Raw genomic sequence first — 19,434 nt, forward strand, 5'->3', positions numbered from 1 at the left:
GGAAAATAACTTAAGAGAGTTTTTGCTAAGATAAGAACCATTTTTTCTTCTTTGATAAGAAATGCATTTTTTTGCAGTGTTCTATATAGAACCCTTTTTAAGTGCCAAAAGTTATGCTTTCTTGTCATTATAGAACCGTTTTAGCATAAAAGGGTCTTTGGAGTATACTCAACTATACTTCTATATATAACCTTTTAAGGGTTCCAAATACGTAGCGCCGATAGAACCTTTTCTTCTAAGAGTGTAAATAAAGGTACAGTTAGTTTAGTTTAGTTTTGTGTGCAAACAAAGCACTAGCGTCACTCCATAAAATTGAGGTTAAACCACTGTAGTCACATAGATTTACCTTTTAATGATGTCTTCCCTACCGTTCTGGACCTTGAATGTGATAGTTGCATAGCTCCCAATGGATGGTTCAGAGAACTCTCGGATATCATCACCGAAGATGAACGTTATATGGGTGTGAAATGGCATGAGGTGAGTAATCAATTACAGAATTTCCATTTTTGGGTGAACTGGCCCTTTAAAGCAAATTAAAAACACCACACAGACATAAACAACAACAAAATTCTTAAATAGTAGTATATGAATGCAATAGTTGCCCAAAAATTGTTAAAATGTTTTAATTTCATTTGAAGAAGAGCATCAAAACAGGCAGCGCGAGATTACACCTAGAGATTGTGTAATATATGCAGATTTTGTTTTAGCATATAATTATTATTACTGGTATATTATATCCCGAGAGAACGCATATGTTATTATTTAGAGAGAAATGTGGTTGCAATCATCTGCTATTGTATGATCTATTGAATGTCTTTAGTGGTATTCATTCAAATTAAAAATGAAAAGGATTACAGAGTCATAAGCATTCTCATTTTGTTAGCTTGGCTGAGATTGAAAATATGGTTTATTTTATTTAAAAAAATGATATATTTATATATTATAGCTATATATTATTACTTGAAAGAGTTGTGCTGCTGCCATTTATTATGCTTGAGAAACTTTCATAGAACATTTGATATGATAATCATTCAGTAGCATGATACATGTAAAAGTACAATGGTATTAGTATGTTATTTGATTATGTACGGTATTCTTTGAAATAACTTTATAAATGAAAATAGTGTTAAATCATTACCATGGTATATATTAAAATATTGCAATGTTTTTATATGTACCCTGATAATCTTTGTAGTAACAATTAAATACCATGGTGTAAGGATATGATAACGCTTCAGTATCATGGCATGGATAAAAGTGCCATTTATTGAAATATTGTGGAAACATGAATAATAAAGTCAACTGAAATATGTCCACTAACTTCTTAGTTTATATAGTATGTTCTTTGACGTTTGATTAGCATGATACATGGATAGGATAATCATTCTGTACCCTTCAGAAAAGTCTCTCATACCGTATCCTTTTAATATAACAATTATAATAATTAGCATTGCAGTCATTTGCATATGCAAAATGGATCTAAGTAGAACTGGGTCAGTGTCACAATGCATAAAGCTGAACCAGCTGAATCAGACAAAAGAGCAACTGAGCTTGCAGAGACTGATGGAGAAAGCTACAAATATATCAAAAGAGAAAGAATAAGACAACCTTACCTTGACATACCTTTACTCTCCCGTCGTGTTGAAGAGTTGAATGAGGACTGGAGGAATGCCTGCTTTTTCTCTTTCTGTCTCTCATGCTCGCACCATGAAGCTACCATGGTAAACAGACATGCACATTCTCTGCTGGGTGAGTCACTACAGAGCTAACATCCTCATTGTGAGTTTGCCGTTTTTGAGATGAACTATATATGACCCAAATGATGTGCTGCTGCGAATTTGGCCATGTGCATTGAGTGATGGATTCTGATTGGACGAGATTCCTGACGCTCTGAATTGGAGCTCTCTGATCGGCGGAGGCTGAGTTCATTTGCGTAGACAGAGAAAGACAAACTAAAGACAAACAGAAAGAGAGAGATGTTGGGGGCGGGATACTCTTGGGAATAATTGATGAAAGATATAATGATCAAAGAGGAAAGACGAGATGTGGTAGATGGATACATTTCGCCATTGGGCAATTATCGTGCGGTTAAATCATGCGGTTGGTTACGCTCTGCCTTCAGCTGGAAGCAAAAGCACACCGTTCTAATGCCTACAAACATTTTCTGACACTTTGTATGCATGTGTGTTTGTTAGGTTTTGTTTTCTATGTCGCATTGACACTTGTGCCCTAATAATTCTGAACACTGTGGGGGTGCATTTCCCACAATCCCCTTTGCCTTTGGTGATTTTCTCGCACAACTAGGTCAACGCAGCGGTATGTATGAACATATGTACTAACCAGGCATATCTAAAAGACCATAAAATGGGACTGGTGCTCACAAACCAATGATCTAGATGCTGGATCAGGTCACATCAGCTTCTTCTGCAGGTTTAAATCCTCCCTACCTCTCAATCAGAGAGAGGACTGAGAAGTAAAGTCAATGTTTTTATCGACAGAAAAAGAATCATCTTTATACAGCGAACACAGTTAGTCTTATTGTTTAAAGGGGTAGTTTTGTGTTTTTTTTCTAGGCTTGGTTGTGTTAATGGGGCGCAGTATAACATGTCTTAATACTTCTTCTTTTTTTAAATGCTGTATTTGTCTTATATTTTACCTTTATTCCACACCGCTGTCTTCACTGTCCATTGAACGGCTCGTCCTGCTTCTATGAAGCCCAGCCCTCCGAAAAAAGTGCAATGGCCAAATGTAGTTTCCTGTATTTTAATTGGCTGAAGTGCCAAGCACAGGTTGTCCGGAAACGCCCTGCCCCTTACCATTACGGGCAGAAGTCACATCTGCGGTGACTAGAAAGGGTTTATGATGTCACCAACCCGGGAAGAAGCTCGTTGTAGTACAAACCGGCAATTTTTGTAGGCAATAAACTGCCATAACTTTAAAAGACAATATCTCCATTAGGGCTGCACGATTAATCCAAATCGAACCGCAATCGCGATTTGGCTTGTGTGCGATTATGAAAGCTCAAAGGCTGTGATTTAAATTGAATAAATAAATGCCCAGTGTGTTAGCGAAGAGCGGCTCTGTGATAAAAGCTGCTCCGTCTGAAAGACGGCGAGTTTGAGTCGCTTAATGTGCGTTTGAAAAAACAACACGAGTCAAACATCTTCACAAACTAGTGAAGCGTTCATAAACCTGTTCAACAAAAGACAACGTTTAGTAACATGTTTTACCTCACTTTATATCTTCAGTCGAGTGTGTGTGAGCTGATGTGGCTTCTCATCACAGAATGAGGCAGACGAGGCGTTATTTTATAGTATTCTATACAGTGATGAAGTCTATGTCAATCAGCACTGCATTATAATACACTTTATTATTATGAAAATACCCTTGACGGCTTGAATACACCATATTTTGCTGCAATCATGTTTATTGTCATCATGTTTAATCCAAGCGTCTCTATCTTCTGGTTACACAGCGTTAGCTTCACATCAGGAATTTACTGAAAATTAACGTCATTACTTCTCTGAGGCAAATGTGGCGTTTTCCGCTCGAGGGCGCCCTCTGGCTTTCAGTATGAATTAAAAACTTTTGGGTAATCAGTAATAAGAAAATAATACTTAATACATTTTAAAACTTAATAAACATGTTTTTCTTCAATGTTTTTCTACAATTTTCTTTAATTCTTCAATTAAAGACAGACTTTGAGAAATTGATATCACAGATAAACAACACACACACACACATATATATATAATTTTATTTATATATAATATTTTTTTTTTTTTTTAAATAAAGGCTTAGACCTTACTATTAGAGTATTTGTGTTAAAGTAAAATACACTTTAATGTAATTTCCGTATAAACTATTGTCATGTATTTAAACTACACATTCGGAGTGAAGTTCCAGTTTAGAACTATTAAAATATATAAATCTTTAAATGTAATATCAAATAACACTGACTAGAGTTAAAATTAATATCAAGTACTTTACATGTGTTTTATGTTAGTCAACACATTCAAATAAGTCTACAAAAAAGCATGATAAGATAAAAACAATCAACTTTAAAGTACATTGTTTCAATTTATTTTGGAAAAAGCGTAACCGGCGTGACTTCTGAGGACGGACGTAGTGTACACATTTAGAACTGCTAGAGGCGTTACGCTTTCTGTGTAATTCAGAAGCTGGACTGGCTGAACTAGATATTTCCGGGAGATTTGCGGTGTACGTTTATGATGGATGGATGCACTTTGTTCAGCTTCAAACTCAATGGGCCCTATCACTGCCTTTATAACGCTTAGAAGCGTCAGGATATTTATTGATATAACTTAATGTGTTCATCAGAAAGATGAAAGTCAAATACTCCTAGACCACCAAACATATTGTTATGCTAAGGTTAAAATCATGATAACAACTGATTTCCTGGTCACTATTTAGCTTTTACAATCTTCTTTTACCGGTTTAAAGATTAACCATCGTTTATGTTTTTTGATAACGTTTTATTTTCACAATTTACTCTAAAGCCATTACTTCCATATTTTCAGTTTGGTGTGCGAGATTAATGATTTAAAGGGGTAGAAAGAGATGGCAAGACACAGAAGGCTTCTGATTTCCATTGCTTCTGAATGTAGATGGCGGTAATGCACACTGACAGATCTAGAACAGCCTGAACGGGGGATAGGGAGAGATGGAGTGAGAATGACACAGGGATGTTGGGAAATCAAGGGATTTGTTGCTCCTGCTGTTTCCTCTGGTGCTGTGAAGTCAACTATATGAGCCAACATCATCAGCACACGCTGACTGTGAAATTGCTGTTCCTTCTGATCAGCGGAATCAAAGGCTTGTTCGGAGTAGAGCACTAGCTTACTGAATACTGTATGTGGGATGCTTTTTGTAATGCTGCATACTATGTTTTTCAAATGGAATGTGAATCCATATGCATTATGCAATAATAAACATTTTATGGTGCCCTTATGCATTTTCGGATATTATCTTTCGTGTAGAGTGTAATATACAAGCGGCAACCTCCCGCGATCTCTCTTGAAGCCAATATGGAAGTGATGTTAACTGCATTTCCTAAACTGGCCACTAGGGACAGGCTCCAGAAGGAGCAGAATCTCATTGATCCCCATGTTAAAATTCTCAAATTTACAGCAGAAATAAAACATGTTTACAGTCTGGTACAAAATTTTGGTCTGTATGGCTAATTTTGACCTTCATGACAACTGTGAGGGGGGAGGGGAGGGGAGGAGGGGGGGATGAATTACTGAGTGACAGGTGGATAGCCATTTATCTGCCGTCTATAGTCATTTCGTCACCTCAGCTCCGCCCACCTCCAGCTTCTTTGCCCATTTTCAGTTATCCGCACAATGACGCGATGGCATTGGCCAGCTCGTCTCTTCTTTACGCTTCAGAACGGCTTATCGGAATCCTATGGGTGACGTCACAGACACTACGTCCATATTTTTTTACAGTCTATGGTAATATAGCTGTTGAAGATAAAATAAAGATCAACAGATTGGGTGGTCAATGTTTTTTTGACTCATTAAAGGTGCACTATGTCGTATTTTTGCAGTAAGAGTCTAACAAAACACCAGGCCAGTGTAATATATTTTGTTTAGTTGAGTTCTTAAAATATCCTCCGTTTACAACTATTTGTAAATTGTGAGAAAATTGCTATTTTAACCAAGGAACCGGGAAGTTTCTCCTGTCATTTGCGTCATATCTGAGTTACCCTCGGTTCCCGGTTTTATTTGGCAGAAGCGCTTTACTCTTAGCAGTGTGAACAAGTGTCCCAGCAGCCGCTGAGCGAACGCACAGAGTAACGTCTTAACATCATTTTAAACACACTCAGATGCATCTAATGTGATAAACAGAGCTGCGTTACCTCATACTCATGACCGTAAAAGCAGAAATGGTGCCGGCGACTGTGTCCCGTCATAATAAAAGTCCCGCTGCTCGCGAGGTGTGTTTGCGTAACAATCGCTCCAGCGGCCGTGCTCAGCTCCTCAACACTCGGTCCTGCTCTACTTCATACTATAGTATATAGTACATATAGTAACGTTAATAATCACATTCTTAAACAAGAGACCTATCCAGATTCTTTTCCACCGGCTGTGAGGTGAAAGCCACATGTCCCAAGATTCTGAACTCAAACTTGGCGTCACCAAACTACACCTTTGTTTTAAATTTTAAATAAACTTTTCAACCTTCATGATATATTTTCAAGACTCTTGTGATGATACATCGACTTACAATAGGTTGAATGACACATCTGCCATAGCTTGATGGGGTCTTTTGGGTAGTTAACCCGAGAACAAAAAGAACTACAAAATTCGACTGCTTTATGGTATAAACGTCACCTCCACCAACACCCACACCTCCTTAAATTCGGACGTGCGCGCCCAACTTTGTTTGTCGGATAGTATAGTCATGTCCGAAGCAGCAGAAACAAATAAGAAAGAAAAGGTTTTGTTGGAGGAAAGCAATAAGAGGAAACGAAAAAGTGATGGCATTAAAGGCAGGACGAGGATCAACATGTGACCAGCGTTTGCTCATTGGCGTGAGCTGAAGGAGGCGTGCCCGACCGATGCTGTCCTGCTTGTTTTGGTGATTACCTACAACTCAAATATTGAACTGAAGTATCATATAGATTCTGTAAAACGGTAACCAATAGACTACTATAATGACGCTGGCTTGTAAACGTGAGCATTGTGATTATTTGGCGTTTGAAAAAAATAAAACCCATGAAATTATATTCATATGACATGCTGAAACATATGCCCCTGACTGTAACGTTACCTGGGATGAAGACATTTCACACGCGGCACCAGAAGAACACCTGCATGTGAACTCCTCCTGCAGTGTTCAGGGGAACTGTTAGTGCTGCACCAACCCGCGGGGCCGCTTTTATGAACAGGGTATCCGCGGGGTCTTGAAAAGTCTTAAAAGGTGATAAATCAATTTTGGGAAAATTAAGACCCTTATAAAGTATTAAAAAGTCTTATCACGGCTTTATAAAGTCTTAAATTTTGAAAGTATTTTGTTCAAGCTTTGTCAAAAGAGTTTGACTCCAAAAAGTATTTATGAATATATTTCTTTTCATCCCCATAAGTATTAAAAAACAACGGGGCGCTCAGTCTGAGATCGGCTCGGAGCGCGCGCGCCAGGGATGGAAATTAGCGCCGCCACCAGCCAAATGCGGCTGATTTAGAGTTGTGGCGGTAAACTCGCTTCACCTACCGAGCTGTTTCACCTATTTGTAAACTTTGTTCAATGCATGCGAGTGCTGCCAAATGTGCGCATATGACCAGTCGTTTTCACCATAGGGTTTTCACCGTCATCAGTCGCGTGAAGACGCGCTGTGAGACTCGCGCGCTCTGTGAGATCTGACGCTATGCATCATCTGAGAGCGCGCACTCGTCTCACAGCGTGCAAATATTGAGTTCTCTTTCAAGTCTTACGCTTAAACGGACAAACTCACACAAGAAGTATGTCAACATGTCCATCTTGATGAGTATCCTAGCTGACATATTCTGAATATGCCTTAAGTGAACTGTATAGTGTGCACAGTCGAGAAAGACGAGCATATCCCTGCATCAGGTCTTAAAGGCGCAGTAGCCTTTACTGCTGCCTGAGTGATGTCCTTATATTTAGTTTGACATTAAACAATGCTCTTGATTGAATAGCTTTTGTAAGTTTGATAAGGATTACTCTTTCATTTAAACAGTTAAATATGCAGTTATTTTACATTTGATTACTTTATTCAATTTCTGTACCTTTCTGCAGGCCAGTTAGGCCTGTGCATTATTATTTAATGAACACATGAGTGAGGTCGAGTTAAACATTTTAGTTTGAATTTTATTTTTTGGTTTTCGGCTTTGGTTTCTTCTTTTTTGTTTTGGCCAAGAATTTTGATTTCGGTGCTTCCCTACTGACATGTTCTGCTCGGTGTGTCGTCAACACGCTTCAAAGATGCCAGAACGAATAGTTTCATTCTTGGGACTAAAAACCATAAAACTGGAAGCCATAAAAGACCACAAATCATCGTGAAAATGTCAGTATTGACTTGAGACTTGAGATTAAATAAACTGCCCAAGTATCGTAGAGCTTGTAGTATTAATTTGTTAAAAACAAAAAAGTGGCTGGTAAAAACATTGAGTGGTAGACTTTAAAAAAAGTTTATTTCCATCCCTGGCGCGCGCTGTCTACGGGTGACGTCATGTATTTTGCGGAATGCGCAGTTAGGTGATGTGTCGCCCTCCATACGTTGTAAAACAGATATGCAATATAAACAATACAAAATTAGCCTACGATAGAGATTTTAAGTCTACATTTGACTACAACTGTTAATTAAAGGTTTGTTGCCGATTAGAACTTGAAGTGCGATGAGGTCTTGAAATATTTTGAGAAGGTCTTTAAAAAGTCTTAAAAAGGTATTAAAATTAACTTCAGGATTCCTGCATATACCCTGATGAAGTTATTTGGCCCGCCCCACACCACTGTATATATTTTTACAACCCGCCCTGCACCCACGACCATTAAATAGACATACGGGGTCCGCGGGTTATGAGACGACCCACGCATTACTAGTTCAGGGCTATCAGGGTTGTCATGTCAACAAATGCACGCGCGATGGCATCCCCTGTTGTAGGATGACAGGACTACGACAGTAGTTGAGGACATTATTTTTTCCCAACTGTAGGGGGACCCCGAGAGCAAAAGTAGCCAAGTGCTGCTTTAAATAGGCGCCCTCTAGCAGACGGAAAAGTGTTGCTTTAATTAAAAAACTAAATTTCCTGTCCAAAAGCTGTCATGTTATATCGTACATTGGACATCAAGTAACCAACAAACAGTAAACTGAAAAATCTGCATGCAAAATCGGTGAACGTGATGTTCCTGGCTTAACATCTTTCTTGATCCTGCAGCAATATTCCAATCAACCAATCAGATTTGAGGGACTAGTTTACAGTTTATGTCAAGTTTAGTCTTACAACCAGGGTTAGGCGGTTCTACATCAGCGTTCTTCCCCTATCCTTTCTCTTACGGTTAGGTTTAGAGTTTGGGATATGGTTAGGACTACATTTTTTGTTGCAGTTTATTATTTGCACTTAGCGTTGTTTTTTCCACTGCTGTCTGTCAGTGTGTGAACAGACCTGAGATCAATTTCTGGGTTGATTAGTTGAGAGATCAATTGAGTTTTTACAAGTGGACTGTTCCTTATACTGTCCCTGTCAGAATGTGACGGGATCAGATTTGTTCCATGATGATTGATGCGATGGGTATTTTTTTTGCTTTTACTAAGACATTGGTCATATTTGAGTGTGTGTGTGTGTGTGTGTGTGTGTGTGTGTGTGTGTGTGTGTGTGTGTGTGTGTGTGTGTGTGTGTGTGTGTGTGTGTGTGTGTGTGTGTGTGTGTGTGTGTGTGTGTGTGTGTGTGTGTGTGTGTGTGTGTGTGTTTGTGTGTGTGTTTGTGTGTGTGTGTGTGTGTGTGTGTGTGTGTGTGTGTGTGTGTGTGTGTGTGTGTGTGTGTTTGTGTGTGCGTGGGTGTCACCCCGTTCGATTTTAAAATTGTGTGTTCCATAGTTCCCGTTTGCTATAAAGTTTGACCTGTGTTTGACCCAATCCCCAACAATACAACACACAACCTTCCTGAGGGTTGTAAAACGGCTCTAGAGTTCAGGGTTAGGTTGAGTGCTTTCCGTAGCGTTTACGACGTTCAGGCTTTTAGAAGACCTCTCCGTGACCCCCCGCGCTCACCTGCTCCCTCTACAGTTCACCGGCACTTCTGAGAAATGAAGAGATCTGTCAAGTTTAGCTGATTCTTTTCTGTGAATCAGTTCTGCACAGATCCTTGCGAATGTTCGCCGCAATGTGTTCCCTGTATGGAATTGTATATATTAGTTTGTTTGAATATCAGTCCAGCTGTTTTATTGTTTAAATATAGATTGCATCAAATGTTGCGTTCAGTTGCCTTTCTTTCTATGCTTCCCATCCCCCTTCCTGCCGGCTCTCTGTAGTAAAATCTGGGTCACGCCGCATGATGCTGTAAGTCATTTCAAACACACAGTGAGACTGCAGAAGATTCCTGGCATACGCGGATGTGCTGGCCGGGCGACGCGTTTGAGTAATCTTGCTCTCTATTGCTCTGAGATTTAGATAACAACTTAAATGTATAAATTTATATTACAACAGCTCAATAAACTCAGATTAACCTACTATCAGACGACACAGAGATACTTGTGCGTGTCTTCCTTATCTTCCTGTTCTTAATGTCAAGTTAAAAATGCTTTTTTATTATATTTGCACATATATTTTTGTCCTATTGACTAGTGCTCAACCAGTACGTGTTTTAAATGGCTAATGCTAATATTGGCTTCAGACAAAATATACATTTGGTATGAATGTATACCCGTTTTATTTGATTGTATTAATTTCATTTTAATAATGTATTAAAATAAAATTCTGTATTTTTAATTTGTTTTATTATTAATATATGTATTGTATTATTTTTAATAAAACACTTTTATTATAAATAAAAAATAATAGATGTATTATTTATTTCATTAATGTATTAAAACAACAAAATAATATATTTTATTACTTAAAAGTTTTTATTTGATTCTTAATTTTTTTTACTTTTATTGTATTTATTTAATAAATAATATCATTCCACATTTTTTAATAGTTTATTTTATTATATTCTAATAATGTAACTGTTTTATTTAATTACTTTTAATATATTTTATTTATTTTATGTATGTATTTATTTAATAAATAATATCATTCCACATTTTTTAATAGTTTATTTTATTATTTATTTGTAATTTTTTGTTATTTAATATTTACATTTTAAATGTTATTTTCTTACATTTTATCATATTTAAAATAAACTATTTAAAAAATGTGGAATGATATTATTTATTACTTTAATGTATTTTAATTTATTGAATTTAGTTACATTTTTATATTTTATCTTTAATTATCTTTTATTTTATTTTAATACAGTACATAAATACACAATTAAAATAAAATAAAATATTGTTAAAGATAAAATATAAAAATATAAATAAATTAAAATACATTAAAGTAATAAATAATATCTTTCATATTTACATTTGAAATGTTATTTTCTTACATTTTATCATATTTAAAATAAATTATTTCATTGTTATTAAAAATGTGGAATTATATTAGTTATTGTAGTTATTGTGTTATTGTATAATGTATTTTAATTTATTTACATTTTTAGATTTTATCTTTAATTATATTTTATTTTATTTTAATACTGTATGTATATGTATTTATATACTGTATGCATTTCATATTTAGATTTAATTTTATTATTCATGTATTTATATTTTTATTTTGACATTTTTTTATTTGAATTAAGCTATTATTTGGTAGATTGTTCATGATTGCCTACATAAAGATAGAAAAAACCTCACACATACACATTTACCTAACTATCCAAATGAGGACATATCATAAACTTTTATTGTTTTCATAAAAAGCTGATATTAATTACTACAGACGTCCCTGACGATTGAAAAATGCACAAATACTGTCACCGTAAAACTGAGAAAATGAGGCCTCTTTCTTTCTTTCTTTCTTTCTTTCTTTCTTTTTCTTTCTTTCTTTCTTTCTTTCTTTCTTTCTTTCTTTCTTTCTTTCTTTCTTTCTTTCTTTCTTTCTTTCTTTCTTTCTTTCTGTCTGTCTGTCTGTCTGTCTGTCTGTCTGTCTGTCTGTCTGTCTGTCTGTCTGTCTGTCTGTCTGTCTTTCTTTCTTTCTTTCTTTCTTTCTTTCTTTCTTTCTTTCTTTCTTTCTTTCTCTCTCTCTTTCCCTCCCTGCAGAGGACGGAGGCGAGCGCTGGTGTCTGATCTGCGGTGACCGGGCGTCCGGACTGCACTATGGCATCATTTCCTGTGAGGGGTGTAAGGGCTTCTTCAAGCGCAGTATTTGCAACAAGCGGATCTACCGCTGCAACAGGGACAAGAACTGCCAGATGTCCCGCAAGCAACGCAACCGCTGTCAGTACTGCAGACTGCAGAAATGCCTTCAGATGGGAATGAACCGCAAGGGTGAGCGAAACACGGTCACACACACAAACACACACAGGTGATGATGATTTAAACCAGCACGTCTGTCCTGATTAAAACCAACACGTGCTAAGAAAAGCAGTGAGAAACCTGTTTAAGTGAAGGTTACTACTATTAAAATGTAAGCTAAATTTAAAAAATAAAACATTCATTATATTCCTTGATACTATTTTATGAATATTTCATATCTTTAAAACTACATCCTTTAATCTTTTTTCTTTGCCCTTCTTATGTTCCCTTGTGCTATTTTTCTTTTCCTTTCTCCTTTTTATGCGTATCCATTCAGAATTACAATTTCACCCTCATTATTCTACACCTCTTCTTGTATAAACACAAAAACAAAATGTTCAAGGTTTATGCATTTACCTCTTAACTCGTCCCTCTCGTCTGTTCTTTGATGCTGCTTCATTAGAGGCAAATATCTGATCTTTCCACTATGTAAATGAGGTGATATCGATCAGGGTTTGATTAGCCGTGCCTGAAGGAAAAAAAGCATGCACAGAAATCAGATTGTAGATCTGGGTTGCGCCACTGCATGTATAATCGTGAGAGTTGCCTAGATGGTGCTGATAACAAATTTCTTGATCCGGAGCATGCTGTCCCTCTCTGATACTTGGGGCAAAACTCTCTCCCACATATACATATAGATCATTTACACTTTAGCCTGTGGCACACACTGTTAAGTGTATTTGCCTGTGGTGTGCATCAGAGGGAGCTGTTGGTCTTTATTATTACCTTTCACCAACTTCCTCTGGCGTGCATTTCGAGTATACCAAAGTGGTTATTTTTTTATTTCAATTTTGTACAAAAGTGTCTTGCATCTTTGAAGTCCCATTGAGTAATGAGTCAGAGATGTTAAAAATGGTGGTTGATATTGCCAGTTAATTTGTCAAACTGAAAATATAATGACACATTGATTGGGGATATCATATTTTTTGAGCTGTTATATTGTCCATTTTGGTAAATAATCATCTGGGCGTTTAGTGCAAAAATTCTATGCGCGGTATGAATATTGCAGAAATAGTATTTGTAAAATGCTTGTATACGATACAATTCCTAACAGATCTTCTTTATTTCTCAGCAATCAGAGAGGATGGGATGCCAGGAGGGAGGAATAAAATGATTGGGCCTGTACAGGTAAGATAATTGTGTGTGTTTTTACATGGCTATGGTTATTTGTTCCCAGACGTGAGCTAAATCTGAATATATAGAGGGCTAAAATATATTATAAATAATATATAATATAAAAATATATTTTTAATGCGTTAAAAATTGTTAACACGGCATCCGCTTTTTCCCTATTATCTTATGGGTAGCTATACACATTATATGATAACCCTCTTATTCATGCAAATGCTTTTAAACCATTTAAGACGCAGTTGTGACACACACATGACAGCGCTTGAACGGACAAATACACAAAATAATGCCTATTTTGTCAAGTTTCCTCACAAGCACAGTTAAATGAACTCTTCAATTCATGTCCATGTCAGATCCACATCATGTGCTGTAGGTCTTAAAGTGACAGCAGCCTAATAAACCTGCTGCTTTTGTCATTTAAAGAGGTAGTTCACCCATAAATGAAAAGTACCCCATGATTTAATCACCCTCAAGCCAATCTAGGTGTAACATGCATTCGTATGTTCTTTCAGGCGAATGCAGTCAGAGTTATATTAAAAAATGTCCTGGCTAATCCACGCATTCTAATGGCAGTGAATGGCAGCCCAAAATGTTAAGCCCAAAAAAGTGCATCCATCCATTATAAAAGTAATCCACATGGCTCAGAGGGGTTAATAATGGTCTTCTGAAATGAAGCGAAGTGATGCTTCTGTGTAAGAAAAATAATCATATTTAACAAGGTATAATGTAAAAGTATCTAGCTTCCGCCAAACTGCCTTCCATATCCAATACGGAAAAAGCTTTCTTCGTAAGTTTTTTTATTTTTGTATTACTCTGATTGTATTCGTCTGAAAGAAGAATGTCATATACACCTAGGACGATTTGAGGGTGAGTAAATCATGGGATAATTTGTATTTTTGGGTGAACTATCTCTTTATTAAAGAAATTATAAGATAATTAAAGAACAGAAGAAAAGGAAAAAAAAACTCGCTGCTCACGACTGAATAACTTTTGCGTCATATCTGCGTTACCCTCGGTTTCTGGTTTTATTCTACAGAAACGCAGTGTGAACAAGTATCACAGCAGCCGCTGAGTGAATGAAGAGTAACGTCATGACATCATTTTAAACACACTTAAAGGTGCACTATGGAGCTTTCCGTCCACTGGAGGGCGCCTATTCAAAACAAATCGTAGTTTGATGAAGCAAAGTGTGAGCGCAGCATCTTGGGAGATGTGGTCTTCTCATCACAGCCGGTGGAAAATAGGACTCGGGCGGAAATCACGTTCATGCATGCGGTTATTAACGTTACTGTAGTCTAAAGCAGAGCAGGACCAAGTGTTATGGACCTGAGCACAGCTGCTGGAGCGATTGTTAAACAAATACCCGCCCCGCGAATACCGGGACTTTTATTATGACGGGACGGGAGACAGTCGCCGGTCGCCTGCACTGATCAGCTCTTCCGGTTATGATTTTGAGGTAATGTAGCTCTGTTTATCATATTAGATACATTTAAGTGTGTTCAAAACGATGTTATGACTTTACTCCGTGCGTTCACTTGTACACACTGCTAAGAGTAAAGCGCTCCTGCTAAATAAAAGCCGAAACCGAGGGTAACGCAGATATGACGCAATTGACAGGCGACTCCCTCAAATGCAATGTTAAAACGTCCCTGTCCTTAGTTAAAATAGCAATTTTCTCACAATTTACAAATAGTTGGAAACTTCTGGGATATTGTAGGTACTCAACTGAACAAAATATATAACACTGGCCTAGTGGTTTTTGGATATTTTACTGCAAAAATACTACATAGTTCACCTTTAAATGTATCTAATATGATAAACAGAACAGCGTTATTTCATACTCATGAAAAGTGGAAATGCACCGGCGACTGTGTCCCGTCATAATAAAAGTCCCGCTGCTCGCGAGGTGTGTTTGCGTAACAATCGCTCCAGCGGCTGTGCTCAGCTCCTCAACACTCGCCCCTGCTCTGCTTAATACTACAGTAACGTTAATAATAACATTCTTGAATATGATTTGTGCCCGACTCCTATCCCGATTCTTTTCCACCGGCTGTGAGGTGAAGACCACATGTCCCAAGATTCTGAGCTCAAACTTGGTGTCACCAAACTACACCTTTTGTTTTAAATTGGCGCCCCCGAGCGGACGGAAAAGTTACAATAGTGTAGTTTTAAAGCATTGTTTACAAGGTTACACATGTCAAAAACAACGAACACAATAACATTTTGTGCATTTTGACAGGGCAAGTAAAAATCTGAACCAGTCTGACTGGGCCCATTAAAAAAAATTGAGACCTGTATTTAATGAAGGGCATAGCTAAAGGTGACATTTATTATAATGGGTTTATGTGAAGATTGTTTAATATTTTTTAAAGCCTGATAAAGGTTAAAATTGATTGCTGTTAATTATGCTGTCATTCTGAATGCCTATAATTAATGGATAATATTGAGAAAAACATATTAGGCCTATATTTAATTGATTGTGTGGAAAAGAATGGATGAGTCAATCTCAGCGCATTCCTGCAGAATTAAACCTGAAGTGCTTTGTGTTTTCCTCTGAGAGCTTAGTGAGATTCTGAAGGCCACACATGGAGATCAATTGTTACAAACAGACCCCCCCCCCCAATCACCACCCCCCTCTCTTCCTTTATATATGTATACAGCATATACATCTATAGAGAATGTGAATGAGATGTGCACAGTGTGTGTTTGTGTCCTTGTCATCAAGTGTTTGTGTTTGTTAGCATCGCTGCTGACTCTCCCTCGTTCTAGGACATGAGTTCACTCATTAGTTTACATCTCGCTCTGTTTAAAAAACACAATCGACGGATCCATCGCTTTCAGTCCTCTGAGGTTGACAATCAAGCAAGCGAGAGTTTGTTCGAGGCCGAGTGCCACCCCATTCGCTATTGATTTCGTCTCTTATTGACAGATTAAAACAGCTAAAAAAAACTACGAACACATGTTTTCTTCAGCAGATTCAGCTTTGTTCACAATAGATCTCCATCTTTTATCTCACAACGACGTTCTGCTCGGAGATATAGTGCAGTCGATGGCATGCATTCATCTCTGATTTCTCCATTTCTCTCTCTGTAGATCTCGTTGGAGGAGATTGAGCGAATTATGTCAGGTCAGGAGTTTAAAGAAGGAGCTGAACTATCAGACGCGTGGCGCCACGGCTACAGTAACCACAGTTCACCTGGCAACAGTATCTCAGAGGGCGGTCAGACCTTATCTTTCTCCACGATGTCAACCAGGTGTGACCCGAATGAGATGTTCTTCTAACGCATTTACACACGGACGCGCTGACCCGCGTATGCCCTTTCTATGTGCAGGGACAAATGGCTTTGATTAAATTGAATTATGAGATGTTTGTGACCTGGAAAGAATCAACAAACACGGAAAATTCATTGATTCCTTGTGTATTTGTTTTCATAATCTTTCACTAACTATTTCCCCGGCATTGACATACATTTCCAGCTTTCCGTATTTTGACTGTTATAAGGTACTGGCGCTATTACACACCTGATCAAAAGACATGAAGAAGAAGCAGAAACAAGTGATAACCCATGTAAGCAGATGCATGTGCAAAATGATGCAATCATCGACTTCAAAGAGAATATAGATCAAAACTGCCTGATGTTACCGAATGAAATGTCAACCCAGGACGAGATATATGACTATAGAAGCATTAGGGGTGTTGATGGGCTCGATTTACTCCATCTATGTTTTGATCATCATTTCTGATGAATGTGAATCTGTCTTAAGCCCGGGACACACCATGCCGACGTCAAATAACTAGTAGCGTCGAAAGCTGAAAATATCTGGATTTTCTTCGATTTTTGCTCTAAATGTTTTTTTTTACAAAGCTTATCCATGGTAGCCTGGCTCCGCCCTCATATGTACTTCCCCTCAATTTTCTTTTTCATTCAGTACTCTGTTTCGGTTTGCAGTATATTCTCTGGTTTCTCCACTCAAATTTGTCGAATCAGCCATCAGAGGGAGTGGCTGAGAATGATGACGATGCCGTGTGCTAGTTTGAGATGACATCCGCCACGACTAAACGTTAGCGATTGCTTATGGCAGATCCACAGTGGCTCTGATCCAGTAGTTTTAAACTTCAACTGAGTACCCGCCTTCAAGGAAGTTAACGCTTGTCAATGAAAAGTGGCCAGACTCTTTGCACAAATGAAATCTACGAGAGTCTGGTAGGACCAGGCTATATCCATGGGGTCATGAAACTTTTGTGAAAATTATCAAAAATGCTGGTGCTGGCAACTTGTGGAAAGAGTTTAAATGTGTTAATTGGTCCATCTCTGAAACTACCTTCAGTCCCACTTTATATTGGGTGGCCTTAACTACTATGAACTAACATAAAAAAGTTTGTGCAATGTACTTACTGTGTTCATATTATATTACAAAACACTTTTGCTGATGTTGAGGTGGGATACGGGTAGAGTTAGGGACAGGTGTGGTGGTGTGGGTTGGTTTAAGGGTAGGGTTAGGTGTAAGGGAAGTGCCAATTGTGTACTTACAAATGTAACTACAGAAATTAATTACAGATGTAATTACATGCAGGTCATTTTGGAAATGTAAGTACAATGTAAAAACATGTATGTACACAATAAGTGCATTGAATCAAATTATTAATTACATTGTTAGTACATAGTAGTTAAGGCCACCTAATATAAAGTGGGTCCCTACTTTCCTTTTCTGCTGACATCATCGAGGCCTCTTCATTTTCAGTCTTTTTCATTAAGAACCATTTTTACCATCTTATCAATTCCTGTTGGATAAACTCAAGTTTTTTTCACATTTAAAAAAAAATATATTTTCACTCTTAAAGCTGCAGTCCGTAACATTTTGCACTCTAGCGGTTAATAAACAGAACCGCATGTATCTTGCGTTAGAACATTGAAGCCGGAGCTACTTTTGTCTGTTTATGTCTATGGCGGATCACGCTGGGACTGTGCTCCTCCGCAGCGGTACCTACCAGTCTGGCCTGAAATAGTTCCAATATAAATCCTTATTATTCTCAATTATATAACTTTTGTAAATTCTGAACACAAAAAAAGTTACAGACGGCAGCTTTAAATATGTGACACAAAAATCGAAATGGGATGCAAATCAAGTTATTGTTAACTAAAACCATAAAATAACTTTTTGTTAAGTTTTTAAATAATGCTAACGGAATATTTTTTAGCTATTTTCAAAAATGTCCCATTTTTGTTTAAAACTGAAAAGTGCTCAAATAAATAAACCTAAATAGACTAAAACTAATGCTTAATGCTATTTAGACATCAAAATGAGCTAGAATTAAAGTGAAAACAAAATATTAACATTTAAATATTAACAAAAAGTACTATATTATAATATATTAAATTGGCTAGTATATTAAATCAAATTACGTGTAGATACAAACATTGCTTGTTCGTGTAATTGCCCCTAGGTTTTGGGATACTGATCAGTGTTGAATATTGAGTTATGTGTGAGCAATATTTAGACATCTTGTGTTGTTTTTACATGTGCTCAAAAAATAAATGTTATATGATATATGCCACTTATAACGTTGTCGTTCTCTCTCTGCAGCCGTACTGTGGATATGAGCACATACTCTGTGTCCTGTAGAGATCAGTGCAGCAGTCCTCAACTAACACACTCTTTCGTGTGGTGTAAATATCCTTTGGCGCCCCCTACTGGCAGCAACCTGAAGACGCAATCGCACACATTCTCAGCCCAGCTGCTCGCTGCTGAAGACCTCACACCTCTCACTACACCCATGATCATAGAGGAGGGGTAAGACACACACACACACACACACACACACACACACACACACTCACACTCGTCTCACAGAATTATATATATATGAAACAACTTTTGTGTTGGGTTTGTCTGGATGTGACAGGATTTACAATTTGTGTTGGATTTGCGTTGACTTGTTCTGTTGGATTTTTTACTCTTACTTGCCCAAAGGTCTGTCAGTACAGTAGTCATGTCTAATGGTCTAAGACCTGGTATAAAAACTCTGGCATCATCTTTATTTAAATGTAAAGTGCAGAATGCCATGAAAAGGCAGCTGACCTTGAGCTAAATGTTGATATAAAATTAGTTTGTTTTAATGGATGATACAAAACTGTAAAATTGACAATAATATGTTTTATTTTTATAGCGCTTTTCCCTTATGCTCAAGGTCGTTGT

General features: G+C 37.4%; 1 protein-coding gene across 1 annotated transcript in view; it reads left to right on the forward strand.

Moving 5' to 3' along the window:
* The window catches only part of nr6a1b (nuclear receptor subfamily 6, group A, member 1b), a 38,902-nt gene that overhangs the window by 14,410 nt on the left and 5,058 nt on the right, over nucleotides 1–19,434 (forward strand). Inside the window, exons 3-6 of the mRNA XM_067423343.1 lie at nucleotides 11,851–12,078; nucleotides 13,178–13,233; nucleotides 16,330–16,490; nucleotides 18,823–19,029. Coding sequence (XP_067279444.1) covers nucleotides 11,851–12,078; nucleotides 13,178–13,233; nucleotides 16,330–16,490; nucleotides 18,823–19,029 — 652 coding nt within the window. The remainder of the gene's footprint in view (nucleotides 1–11,850; nucleotides 12,079–13,177; nucleotides 13,234–16,329; nucleotides 16,491–18,822; nucleotides 19,030–19,434) is intronic.

This window comes from Pseudorasbora parva, chromosome 18 (genome assembly GCF_024679245.1).
Source record: "Pseudorasbora parva isolate DD20220531a chromosome 18, ASM2467924v1, whole genome shotgun sequence".
Classification (NCBI taxonomy): Eukaryota; Metazoa; Chordata; class Actinopteri; order Cypriniformes; family Gobionidae; genus Pseudorasbora; species Pseudorasbora parva.